Source organism: Pelophylax lessonae, assembly GCF_965119305.1.
Source record: "Pelophylax lessonae genome assembly, chromosome: 8".
Taxonomy (NCBI): Eukaryota; Metazoa; Chordata; class Amphibia; order Anura; family Ranidae; genus Pelophylax; species Pelophylax lessonae.
Window position 1 is genome coordinate 272,736,165 of NC_138775.1, and position 13,534 is coordinate 272,749,698.

The 13,534-nt window shown below is 48.4% G+C and overlaps 1 protein-coding gene across 1 annotated transcript in view; it reads left to right on the forward strand.

Annotated features, from left to right (window-relative positions):
* The window catches only part of RPE65 (retinoid isomerohydrolase RPE65), a 70,628-nt gene that overhangs the window by 30,715 nt on the left and 26,379 nt on the right, over nt 1-13,534 (forward strand). The window contains exons 6-8 of the mRNA XM_082266493.1: nt 1,954-2,101; nt 6,599-6,680; nt 11,727-11,859. Of these exons, the coding sequence (XP_082122619.1) occupies nt 1,954-2,101; nt 6,599-6,680; nt 11,727-11,859 (363 nt within the window). The remainder of the gene's footprint in view (nt 1-1,953; nt 2,102-6,598; nt 6,681-11,726; nt 11,860-13,534) is intronic.

Below are 13,534 nucleotides of genomic sequence, written 5' to 3' on the forward strand. Positions count from 1 at the left end.
AGGTGGGGATGGTCATGGCATCCTTGATCTAATATGGGCAGATGACCCTAGTAGGCCAATGTCATTGGGTCAATGATGTCAAAAGCAACTCTGCCCAGGCCAGGGATGTGGAACCTCCTGCCCACAGCTCTGCATGTGCTTGGATGCTTATGACATCATTTACCTAATATGGCCATGTGGTCATATTAGATCAATGATGTCATAAGCATCCCTGCCTGTGCTGTGGGTTAGGGAATCTCCTGCCTGCAGCTCACTGGCCCCCTTGCACAGGTCGGGATGGTCATAGCATGACATCCTTGATCTAATATGGGCACATGACCCTAGTAGGCCAATGTTATTGAGTCAATGATGTCACAAGTAACTCTACCCAGGCCAGGGATGGGGAACCTCCTGCCCACAGCTCTGCATGGGTGGGGATGCTCGGATGCTTATGACATCATTTACCTAATATGGCCATGTGGTCATATTTCAGAGGTGTCAAACCTCATTTTCATCGCGGGCCGCATCAGCATTATGGTTGCCCTCAAAGGGCCAGTTAGATCTGTAGGATTAGATGTCCAGAGCACCCCACGCCCCCTTACATGAGATGTCAAGAGCCCCCCCCACCATCAGAAGTCAAGAGTCACCCACCCTTCCTTACATCACAATGCACCCCCTTTCCTTGTTTTGCTGCCAGGAAGAAGATGTGGGTGGATCTGGGAAGAAGTGCTGGGTCTGGAGGAGAACGAGAGGAGGCTGGAGTCATCTTCCAGAGTCTGCTGAATGCTGAGACCAGGGGAGGCAGAGACAAGGTGGTGTCGTGGCTTCACAGAGAGGTGCAGGATCTGTAGGAGGAGTTCTGTCCTTCTCTCTGCTGCGAACTGCTGAGAAGGGGGGTGGGCAAAGACGAGCCTTTCTGCAGCTGCACAGAGGAGTGCAGGATCTGGCAAACGAGTTCTGTCCTCTCTACTGCCGACTACAGAGACAAGGTGGGGGCAGAGACAAGAGGTGTGCCGCAGCTGCAGGAGAGGTGCGAGGGCCACATGAAATGGCCTGGGGGGCCACATTCGGCCCGCTGGCCTTGTGTTTGACACCTGTGTATTAGATCAAAGATGTCATAAGCATCCCTGCCTCTGCTGTGGGTTAGGGAATCTCCTGCCTGCAGCTCACTGGCAACCTTGCACAGGTGGGGATGCTCATGACATCCTTGATCTAATATGGGCACATGACCCTAGTAGGCCAATGTCATTGGGTCAATGATGTCACAAGCAACTCTACCCAGGCCAGGGATGGGGAACCACCTGCCCACAGCTCTGCATGGGCTGGGATCATTTAGCCTAATATGGCCATGTGGTCATTTTAAATCAGTGATGTCATAAGCATCCCTGCCTGTGCTATGGGTCAGGGAATCTGCCGCCTGCAGCTCACTGACCCCCTTGCATGGGTAGGGATGCTCATGACATCATTCATCTAATATGGCCGCATGATGACCCTATTAGGCCAATGTCATTGGGTCAATGATGTCACAAGCATCCCTACCCAGGCCAGGGATGGGGACCTCTTGCCAGCAGCTCATTGGCTCAGCAATGACCGCAAACTTTTGGGTTCAGACCACAGCTCAAGTATAAAGTCTCATCTTTAACAGGATAGCTATTGCGTTACAGGTGACCATGCGGTGACAGGGTCTCTTTACCAGATATCTAAAAGACTCATTGAGGAGACCTCACATACCCTTTAAGTTTTGTCATTACTCATTTTAACCTTTTTCAGGTTTATGGGCTATTTGTTTGCACGCTAATTAGGAAAGTAATGTGAACCGGAGCGTGACTGTGAATTTAAACGACCGTTTTATGATGGAAGAAGGAAACATATGCGGATGGCTCTGGAAATGTCATTGAATCACGGGCGGATTCTGCAGCATGAGTCACCGCGATTAGTCATCGATAACCTTGTCGCTTTCTGTCTGACTTTCAGGTAGATCTCTGCAACTACGTCTCCATCAACGGGGTGACGGCACATCCACACATCGAAAATGACGGCACGGTCTACAACATGGGCAACTGTTTTGGGAAGCATTTTGCCTTTGCTTATAATGTGATCAAAATTCCCCCTCTGCAAGCAGGTACGTCCCCAATAAGTGCTACAGACGATGGGGGTCTGCCCTGGTAGATGGATGGAATATGCACTCCGTCTTCACTGGGATAGAAAGTGAAGGTTAAAGTGGAACTTCACTCTCTCAATCAACATGGAATATTTGTAATCCTCATGCTGCTAGCATTAGTAAATAGATAGGAAAGAATATCATATTTACTTGCTTTAAACTTTTTTGTTACATTTCTTCAGTTACTTCCTGGTTTCCTGCCTAGGCAAATGATGTCATACATCCCAGGAGTCTTCAGGAGAGGAGGGAGGGTTTTCAGCTCAGCCTATGTCTGAGCTAAGGGCAGATGGATTCTAGGAAGTAAATGATACATGATTACAGGGCCGGTGCTACACTATTTTACACCCTAGGCAAGACCAGCTACTTGCGCCCCCCCCCCCCCCAAATAAATAAAAAGGGAAGGGGTTAAAAACTCCTCTATGTCATATCCAATGACCCTGATCTGATGATTCCTTAATGTAATGCTCTCATACCCAGGGACCCCCATATTCCTCCATGTCACACCTGGGGACCCTGATGTCCCCCTATATCACACCCAGGGACCTTAATGTTTTTCCATGTCACATCCTGGGACCCCAATATTCCTCCATGTCATGCTGTCATACCCAATGACCCCGATGTTCTACCATGTCACACCCAGGGACCCCTGTGTTCCTCCATGTCATGCTGTCATACTCAGTGACCCTAATGTTCCTCTATGTCACACCTGGGGACCCTGATGTTCTTCCATGTCACACCTGGGGACATCAAATCCCTCATGGCACACCCAGGGATCCCAATTCCTCATTGCACACCTGGTGACCTCAAACCCGTTACACTCATGACCCCTATCCCCCATGTCACACCTGGTGACTCTGATTCCCCATGGCACACCTGGTGACCCCGATTCTCTTTCACACCAAGGATCCTCCATGTCACACCCAGGGACCCTGATCCCCTGTTCTGGGGACACTCACTGGGCAGTATGAAGAGAGTGGCCCGCACTCTGCCCTCCTTGACCATGACCCTGCTGATTCCTTCCCCCAGGATGCTCCTCTCCTGGACCACAGTGCCCACCACAGCTTCAACCGGCACATCCTTCATCCCCAGCCTCCTTAGACCATTGCGGTGCCTTGTCTCTTCTGCTCCAGTAAAGGTTCCACCCTCCAGTGCCCAGCTCCGGCTCAGGTTCAGCTCTCCTCCGCTCCCTGCTTAATACCGACCCAGGGAAATGAATGGCTGTCCACCAGCTCAGTGTAGAGAGTTACATCCTTCCCAGGGTTTATGCCACTCAGCTCCAGACAAAGTGGATCATCATGCAGGCAGCACTCCGGTGGGCTCCCTTCCCTTCCTCATGGTTGCGCCCCTAGGTGGCAATGCGCCCTAGGCGGCTGCCTAGTTTGCCTAGTGAAAGCACCGGCCCTATACATGAATCATCTGCCCTTACTCAAGATGGCCATGACCAGAAACGTCCGGATGGTGTTTTTCAAAATGATTTCTCAGCAAAATATAGTATTGAGGCATGCATGGATGGGAGAGATTGCTTTGAATAATACAAATGAATTAAATAGCATTTTTGGTTTGCGGTACTCAGATGCAGTGCAGTTCCACTTTAAAAAGTGTGCATAGCAATTCTTCCAGTGAAAGTGCATTTACATTTGTTCTGTACAAATGTGGCACAAAAAAAACGAATGTTCTTAGGCTATATCCTGTGCTGGTTACATGTTTTTTTATTAATTTAAAATGGACAACACTGAATTTTGGACACTAGTTGTTTCTAAGTATCATAGCAATTTCCTATAATACTTAGCACCATTTAGTGGCCAAATATGGTATCTTTAGTTTTTTAATCAATTGAAAACTTTCGACCAGCACAAGAAATTACCTAATAATATTCATATTTTATCCAAATCACACAGAATGTTCATGCACTTTTACTGGGCGAATTGCTGTGTCTTTTTTTTTTTTAAATATGCCTCTTGGTGTTCAGCACTCCTTACAACCAACTGCGAGTATAGGATTGTGTATATGGGATTGTATGGCTGGGTTTTCAGTACTGTTTATTTTATTTATTTTTTGTTGGTTGAACCAGATGGACTTGTGTCTTTTTTTAACCTGACTAACTCTGTAACTATAATGGGGGGTAGAGCCATTCCTTCTGTACTAGGTATGGGCCCCACCCTTTCAGCAAGGGGCCAAGGGGCAGAGAGGGGAATGCTTTCTTTGGGACACGGCATAGTAATTTCCCAGTCTGCAGAAATTGAAAAAAAAAAAAGCATCCTCAGGTCCCGTTTGTTTAGCAGGTGGACAGGGGCAGAAATGGGACTATTTATTTATTTTCGAGTGCAGGCACTTATGACCCCTGCACTCTGTACATTATCTACTCCTGACCCCTGCACTCTGTACGCTACAAACTTCTGACCACTGCACTCTGTACATTACCCACTCCTGACCCCTGCACTCTGTACATTACCCACTCCTGACCCCTGCACGCTGTACATTACCCACTCCTGACCCCTGCACTCTATACATTACCCACTCCTGACCCCTGCATGCTGTACATTACCCACTCCTGACCCCTGCACGCTGTACATTACCGACTCCTGACCCCTGCACGCTGTACATTATCTACTCCTGACCCCTGTACTCTGTAAGTTACAAACTTCTGACCACTGCACTCTGTACATTACCCACTCCTGACCCCTGCACGCTGTACATTACCCACTCCTGACCCCTGCACGCTGTACATTACCCACTCCTGACCCCTGCACTCTATACATTACCCACTCCTGACCCCTGCACGCTGTACATTACCCACTCCTGACCCCTGCACGCTGAACATTACCCACTCCTGACCCCTGCACTCTGTACATTACCCACTCCTGACCTCTGTGCTCTGTACGTTACCCACTCCTGACCCCTGCACTCTGTACATTACCCACTCCTGACCCCTGCACTCTGCACATTACAAACTCCGGACCTCTGCACTCTGTATGTTACAAACTCCTGACCCTTTCACTCTGTATGTTACAAACTCCTGGCCCCTGCACTCTTTAAATTACCGACTCCTGACCCTTGCACTCTGTACATTACCCACTCCTGACCCCTGCACGCTGTACATTACCCACTCCTGACCCCTGCACGCTGTACATTACCCACTCCTGACCCCTGCACTCTATACATTACCCACTCCTGACCCCTGCACGCTGTACATTACCCACTCCTGACCCCTGCACGCTGTACATTACCCACTCCTGACCCCCGCACGCTGTACATTACCCACTCCTGACCCCTGCACTCTGTACATTACCCACTCCTGACCTCTGTGCTCTGTACGTTACCCACTCCTGACCCCTGCACTCTGTACATTACCCACTCCTGACCCCTGCACTCTGCACATTACAAACTCCGGACCTCTGCACTCTGTATGTTACAAGCTCCTGACCCTTTCACTCTGTATGTTACAAACTCCTGGCCCCTGCACTCTTTAAATTACCGACTCCTGACCCTTGCACTCTGTACATTACCCACTCCTGACCCCTGTGCTCTGTACATTACCAACTCCTGACCCCTGCACTCTGTACATTACCCACTCCTGACCTCTGTACGTTACCCACTCCTGACCCCTGCACTCTGTACATTACCCACTCCTGACCCCTGCACTCTGTACATTACAAACTCCTGACCCCTGCACTCTGTATGTTACAAACTCCTGACCCCTGCACTCTGTACATTACCCACTCCTGACCCTTTCACTCTGTATGTTACAAACTCCTGGCCCCTGCACTCTTTAAATTACCGACTCCTGACCCTCGCACTCTGTACATTACCCACTCCTGACCCCTGTGCTCTGTACATTACCAACTCCTGACCCCTGCACGCTGTACATTACCCACTCCTGACCCCTGTGCTCTGTACATTACCAACTCCTGACCCCTGCACTCTGTACGTTACTATCTCCTGAACCCTACTACGCTCTGTAAAGAAAATTAATTAGCATGTTATTTAGGGGGTGGGAGAAAACAGGGAAGGCAAAATATAGGCAGATTAAAGGGATTGTAAGGTCTCAAAATTTTTCACCTTAATGCATTTTATGCATTAAGGTGAAAAACCTTCTTTGTTGCAGCTGTCAATCAAATCCTGTGACACGGGAGCGGGAGGGCGGGGCCAAGTCCCGCTTTCTGTGTCAATGGACGCAGCAGCAGGACTTTGGAACATGCCCACCCAGGTGCCCCCATGGAAAGGGGCTTTCTGTGGGGACACCTAATGAAGAGGAGGAGCCAGTAGTGCCCTTGGGACACCCCAGAAAATGAGGATAGGGGATGCTCTGAGCAAAACCCTTACACAGAGGATGTAAGTATTTTGTAAGTTATTTTTAAAAAACAAGACTTTACAACCCCTTTAAGCTTTAGTTTTAAATGTATATTTGTAAAGCAAAGAATTTATAAATTTAAAAACATTTCCTGTTTTATGTTTCAGACAAAGAAGATCCCATTAAAAAATCCTCAGTTGTTGTCCAGTTTCCGTGTAGTGACAGATTTATGCCATCCTATGTTCACAGGTGACTTGAACCTTCACATATATACAGGGCCGCGACAAGGGGTGGGCAGGAGGCACAGATGCCTTGGGTGCAATGGTTTATTGCAGGGACAGGGACAACCTAACCCTTACTGTAAGGGAAGGGGGGCGTAGTTTGGCATCTTTGCCCTGGACACTGGATGACCTTGTCCCAGCACTGCATATATAACGTGATCCTGATTTTTTGTTCACCTTGCTATGTAGTTTGACAAAAACAAAATGTTTACATATATCTGCCAGAAGATGGCGCCAGACAGTACATTTGTCAAAGGAAACTTATCCTCAGGGGTCTCCAAACTTTCTGAAGAAAGGGCCAGTTTACTGTCCTTCAGAGTTTAGGGGGCCCGGACTATGGGCAGTGGGAGTAAACAATACACAATCTATGGTATTAGGGGGAGAAATAATTGGTGTCAGTGGAAGGAATGGTGCCCCATTGTTGGTGTCAGTGGCAGGAATTATGCCTCAAGTGCCGGATGAAGGCAAGCAAAGGGCCGCATCGGCCCCCAGGGCCAAAGTTTGGAGACCACTGCTCTAAAGCAAATAGATCCAAAGACAAGGGGCATACTCTGAATCCATGCTACAAACATTAACAGAAGATGGAGCTAAATTAGCCTGGTATTTATCACCGAGGTATCTAACTTTGTATACAAGAAATACAAGAGAAGACAAAAGTGGGCACACCGCTACAAATTCAAAGGGCACCTCCTTCTTGACAATAAGGATATAGGAAGTGTAGTGTTGTAGATTTACTAAATTCATTTACAAGTTAACGCATTTCAGGGATCTGGGCCCACTTCATCAGGGCTACTGTAAAACTACAAAGTTAGTTCACAAAGTATATATGAATAACATATTCTGTATGTATATATGGAAAAATGTAGGCATGTGTGGAAAATGCTGTAAATTAAGAATGCTTTCAGAAATAGAAGTGTTAACCACTTAAGCCCCGGAAGATTTTACCCCCTTCCTGACCAGGGGGTATTTTGCGATTCGGCACTGCGTGACTTTAACGGACAATTGCGCGGTCGTGCGACGCTGTACCCAAATGAATTTGACGTCCTTTTTTTCCCACAAACAGAGCTTTCTTTTGGTGGTATTCGATCACCTGTGCGATTTTTTGATCATGCGCTATAAACAAAAAAATAGCGACAATTTTGCAAAAATAACAATATTTTTCACATTTTTTTATATGAAATACCCCCCCAAAAAAATGTAAAAATCGAATTTTTTTAAAATTTTTGGCCAATTTGTTTTTTGCTACCTATGTTTGGTAAAAAAAAATCACAATTGGCGTATTTTGATTGGTTTGCGCAAAAGTTATTGCGTTTACTAACTAAGGGAAAGATTTCTGTCATTTTTGTTGTTTTTTTTTTTAACGAGTAATGGCGGCGATCTGCGATTTTTTTTTGGCGGGACTGCAACATTGCAGCGGACAGATCGGACCCTTGACTGACATTTTTGACACTTTTGGGGTTACCAGTGACATTACTACAGTAATCAGTGCTATACATATGCACTGTTACTGTAAAAATGACACTGGGAGGGAAGGGGTTAACTTTATTGGAGTGGGAGGGGTTAAGTGTGTCCCTTGGGGCGTGTTTCTTACTGTCATTGGATGTGGCTGTGTGTGTAACAGCACAGATCACCAATCCTACATAGCAGGATCGCGTGATCTGTGCTTTTACACAGGGGAGAGTGACAGGCGGCTTTGTTTACATTAGCCGCCTGCCTTTCTCCCTCTCTACCCGACGATCGCGAGTGTCCGCCGGTCACACGCGCCGGCTTCGTCGGGTACGAGCGGGGGCGGGAGCGCGCCTCCGGGGGCGCGCTTGCCCCCTATTCGCTCCCAGGCTAGTGACGTACCGGTACGTCACTTTGCCTGGGAGGGGCTGACCGGCGCCGTATATAGTCGGGCGGCGGTCGGCAGTGGCGTAGCGTGGGGGGTGCAGGGGGGGCCACTGGCACCGGGCGCAACATTTAGGGGGGCGCATCCCACGCCCGCAATCGGCGGGATCAAAGTGTCCCTTTATTCTGAAGTTGCCCGCCCGGCGCCCGCCTGCACTCCACCTCTTGGCTCAGTGGCCGCCGCTTTGTGCAAGACGAGCGGCGGACCGCTGAAGGTGTCATGCGGCCAGGGGGCGGGGCTGGTCGTGGATGAAGATGCCAGTCTGTCTGTGGCTCGGTGCATGTGCAGCACCGCTTCCGGAGTCTCCCCCTGCTGTCCGGCCGGCCACCGACATGCTGTCTCTCCCCTCCTCGAGTCGCCAGTGTATTGGCACAGAACATGGTAAGTGATGTCTTGCCTGCCCCCAGGGCCCAGGGAAGTGGGGGGGTCAGCATAGGTGTCAGTGTAGGGGAAGTGGACATGGAAGGGAGGGAGGGGTCAGTGTAGGTGTCAGTGTAGGGGGGGGGGTCAGTGTATGTGGAAATGTAGGGGGGTCAGTATAGGTGTCAGTGTAGGTGAAGTGAACATGGGAGGGGGGGGGGTCAGTGTAGGTGTCAGTGTATGGGGGGGGGTCAGTGTAGAGGAGGGTGTGTCAGTGTAGGGGGGTCAGCATAGGTGTCAGTGTAGGTGTCAGTGTATGTGGGGGGGTCAGTGTAGAGGAGGGTGTGTCAGTGTAGGGGGGTCAGCGTAGGTGTCAGTGTAGGGGGGGGGTCAGTGTATGTGGAAATGCAGGGGGGTCAGTATAGGGATCAGTGTAGGGGGGTCAGTATAGGCGTCAGTGTATGGGGGAGGTCAGTATAGGCATCAGTGTATGGGGGGGTCAGTATAGGGATCAGTGTAGGGGGGTCAGTATAGGCGTCAGTGTATGGGGGAGGTCAGTGTAGGGGGGTCAGTATAGGTGTCAGTGTATGGGGGGGGTCAGTATAGCTATTAGTGTGGGGGTCAGTGTATCTGGAAATGTAGGGGGGAGTCAGTGTAGGGGTCAGTGTATGGGGGGGTCAGTGTATGTGGGATTGTAAGGGGGTCAGTATAGGTGTCAGTGTAGCTGTCAGTGTATGGGGGGGCGGGGGGTCAGTGTAGGTGTCAGTGTATGGGGGGGGGGTCAGTGTAGAGGAGGGTGTGTCAGTGTAGGGGGGTCACTATAGGTGTCAGTGTAGGGGTCAGTGTAGGGGTCAGTGTAGGTGTCAGTGTATGGGGGGGATCAGTGTAGGGGGTCAGTGCATGTGGAAATGTAGGGGTGTCAGTGTATGTGGCAGTCAGTGTAGGGGGATCAGTATAGGTGTCATTGTATGGAGGGGTCAGTATAGGTGGGTCAGTATAGGTGTCAGTGTATGGGGGGGCCAGTATAGCTATTAGTGTAGGGGTCAGTGTATGGGGGGTCAGTGTATGTGGGAATTAAGGGGGTCAGTATAGGTGTCAGTGTAGCTGTCAGTGTACGGGGGGGATCAGTGTAGGTGTCAGTGTATGGGGGGGTCAGTGTAGAGGAGGGTGTGTCAGTGTAGGGGGGTCAGCGTAGGTGTCAGTGTATGGGGGGGATCAGTGTAGGGGGGGTCAGTGTATGTGGAAATGTAGGGGGGTCAGTATAGGTGTCAGTGTATGTGGCGGTCAGTGTAGGGGGGTCAGTATAGGTGTCAGTGTATGTGGCGGTCAGTGTTGGGGGGTCAGTATAGGTGTCAGTGTATGTGGCGGTCAGTGTAGGGGGGTCAGTATAGGTGTCAGTGTATGGGGGAGGTCAGTGTAGGGGGGTCAGTATAGCTATTAGTGTAGGGGTCAGTGTATGTGGAAATGTAGGGGGTCAGTGTATTGGGGGTCAGTGTATGTGGGAATGTAAGGGGGTCAGTATAGGTGTCAGTGTAGCTGTCAGTGTATGGGGGGGCAGTGTAGGGGGGTGTTAGTGTAGGGGTCAGTGTATGGGGGGGTCAGTGTAGGGGGGTCTGTATAGGTGTCAGTGTAGGGGGTGTTATTGTATGGGGGGGTCAGTGTATAGAAATGCAAGGGGGAGTCAGTGTAGGGGTCAGTGTATGTGTCAGTGTAGTGGGGGTAAGTGAAGGGGGGTCAGTGTATGGGGGGGGGTAGGTTTGTGTAGGGGGCGCAAATTACTTGCCTTGCCCCGGGTGCTGACAACCCACGCTACGCCACTGGCGGTCGGCAAGTGGTTAATAGTTTCTTTTTTTATTAATTAAAAAAATGGAAAGTAAATGAACAAAACAGCATCAATTCTTCTAGGTACACTTGCACAGAGTTTTTGAAGGAACTTGGCAGGCAGGTTGTTCCAAACATCTTAAGGAACTAACCACATCCATCTTCTGTGGATGTAGGCTGTCTCAAAACCTTCTGTCTCTTCATGTAATCCCAGACAGACCCCATGATATCAAAATCAGGGCTCTGTGGGGACAAACCTTCACTTCCAGGACTCTGTTTCCATTGACCTTGCTTTGTGCACTGGTGCGCAGTCACATTGGAATAGGAAGGGGCCATCCGCAAACTGTTCCCACAAAGTTGAGAGCATGAAATTCTCCAAAATGTCTTGGTATGCTGACGCCTTAAGAGTTCCTTTCACTGGAACTAAGGAGCCAAGCCCAGCCCCTGAAAAACAACCCCACACCATAACCCCCCCTCCACCAAATGATTTGGACCAGTGCACAAAGCAAGGTCCATAAAGACATGGATGAGTGAGTTTTGGGTGGAGGAACTTGACTGGCCTGCACAGAGTCCTGACCTCAACCCAATAGAACACCTTTGGGATGAATTAGAGTGGAGATTGCAAGACAGGCCTTCTTGTCCAATATCAGTGCCAGAACTCACAAATGCTCTTCTGGAGGAATGGTCAAACATTCCCATAGTCACACTCCTAAACCTTGTAGACAGCCTTCCCATAGAGTTGAAGCTGTTATAGCTGCAAAGGGTGGGCCAACTCAGTATTGAACCCTACAGACTAAAACTGGGATGCCATTAAAGTTCATGTGCGTGTAAAGGCAGTTGTCCCAATACTTTTGACAATATAGTATATGGAGATATGGTGTGAAATAGCCCTTACCACCAGTGCCACTGTAAACTGATCACCTCTTGTTACCTGTTTTGCAGTTTCGGAATGACGCCAAATTACTTAGTCTTCGTAGAACAGCCGGTGAAGATTAATCTGTTTAAGTTCCTTTCGGCGTGGAGTATTTGGGGGGCCAACTACATGGATTGCTTCGAGTCTCATGAAACCATGGGGGTAAGTCTGAACACTATAGAACCTAGAAATCCAAGGCAAAGAAAATCGAAACTGAACACAACTTCTTAGCAAAGGAGTTATTTAAAGGGTAACTCCACTTTCGTGGGGAAAAAAAATAGCAAATAAAAAAATAATAATAATATAGTGCATACAATTGCGACAGAAATCATATTGTAATTGAGTGTTATCAAAAATGACCTTTCGTTTTTAATATGCAGCCGCTGTCATTTACTTGAAAATGCAATACAATATGGATACCTGGAGGTGTTCTGTACACAGAATGTATACTGACCACACCCCCAGAAACATCATTTCCTGCTTGTGTGATTGGCTCACTGAAGTCTGCACTAAGATACAAGTCAGATTTCTGGCATCCCCTGCAACAAAAATTTCATTTTTGGTGAGATACTCCCAATAGGAACACGTCTAAAGGGATCCAGGCCCAGCAGATTTCTTCATTAGTGCTCTGCAGCTGCCACAGCTGATTATTATGAAACCCCGCCTAATAGACCCACTCAGCACATGGGCACAGAGGAACAAACAATGATTTCTTCAGAATAACAAAATGTAGGAATCTGCAACAAAGTTTGTTATAATCCTTGCAATGTACAGAGATCACCCAGAGGGGAATGTTTTTTTCTCAACAAAAGTGGAGTTACGCTTTAAAGCTGAACAAAACCTCTCCACGAAAACGTCTTTGTCCCCTCCCCCTTTCCTAATCACCTATTATTAGGTGTAAAATGTATCTGTAGAAAAAGTTAGATTTATACTTACAGTAACCCGTCTTCCACATCACTTGGCATGATGTCACCGTCCTTGCAGGGAGATTCCCGGGGAATACAGAACAGGTGAAATCAAAGTAACTCCAGATCTCTGCAATCCAATCTCTCATGAGGTTATTATGACTGCTTCATATTCCCCGGAATCTAAAAAAAATCTATATGTATTCAACCACATTTATTGTTAGTTCTGCTGGATAGCTTGGCCTACATGTAAATGTGAAGAAATATTAACCCTTTCGCTGCCAGAGCCATTTTTTGTGTTTTTTGCGCACACATTTAAAAAAAAATCATTTCAGGCCTGAAGAATACACAGAACCCCCAAACATTATACGTTTTCTGAAAGCAGACACCAAAGAGCATAAAATAATGGTAGTTCCAATTTAATGTTCAATGAACTGTAGCTCCCCAGTGCTGGCAGCACTCATGCAGCCCCAGACCATGACACTCCCACCACCATGCTTGACTGTAGGCAAGACACACTTGTCTTTGTACTCCTCACCTGGTTGCCGCCACACACGCTTGACACCATCTGAACCAAATACATATAGCTGGGTCTCATCAGACCACAGGACATGGTTCCAGTAATCCATGTCCTTAGTCTGCTTGTCTTTAGCAAACTGTTTGCAGGCTTTCTTGTGCATCATCTTTAGAAGAGGCTTCCTTCTGGGATGACAGCCATGCAGACCAATTTGATGCAGTGTGCGGCGTATGGTCTGAGCACTGACAGGCTGACCCCCCACCCCTTCAACCTCTACAGCAATGCTGGCAGCACTCCTACATCTATTTCCCAAAGACAACCTCTGGATATGACGCTGAGAATGTGCACTCAACTTCGTTGGTCGACCATGGCGAGGCCTGTTCTGAATGGAAACTGTCTTGGTAAACAGCTGTAC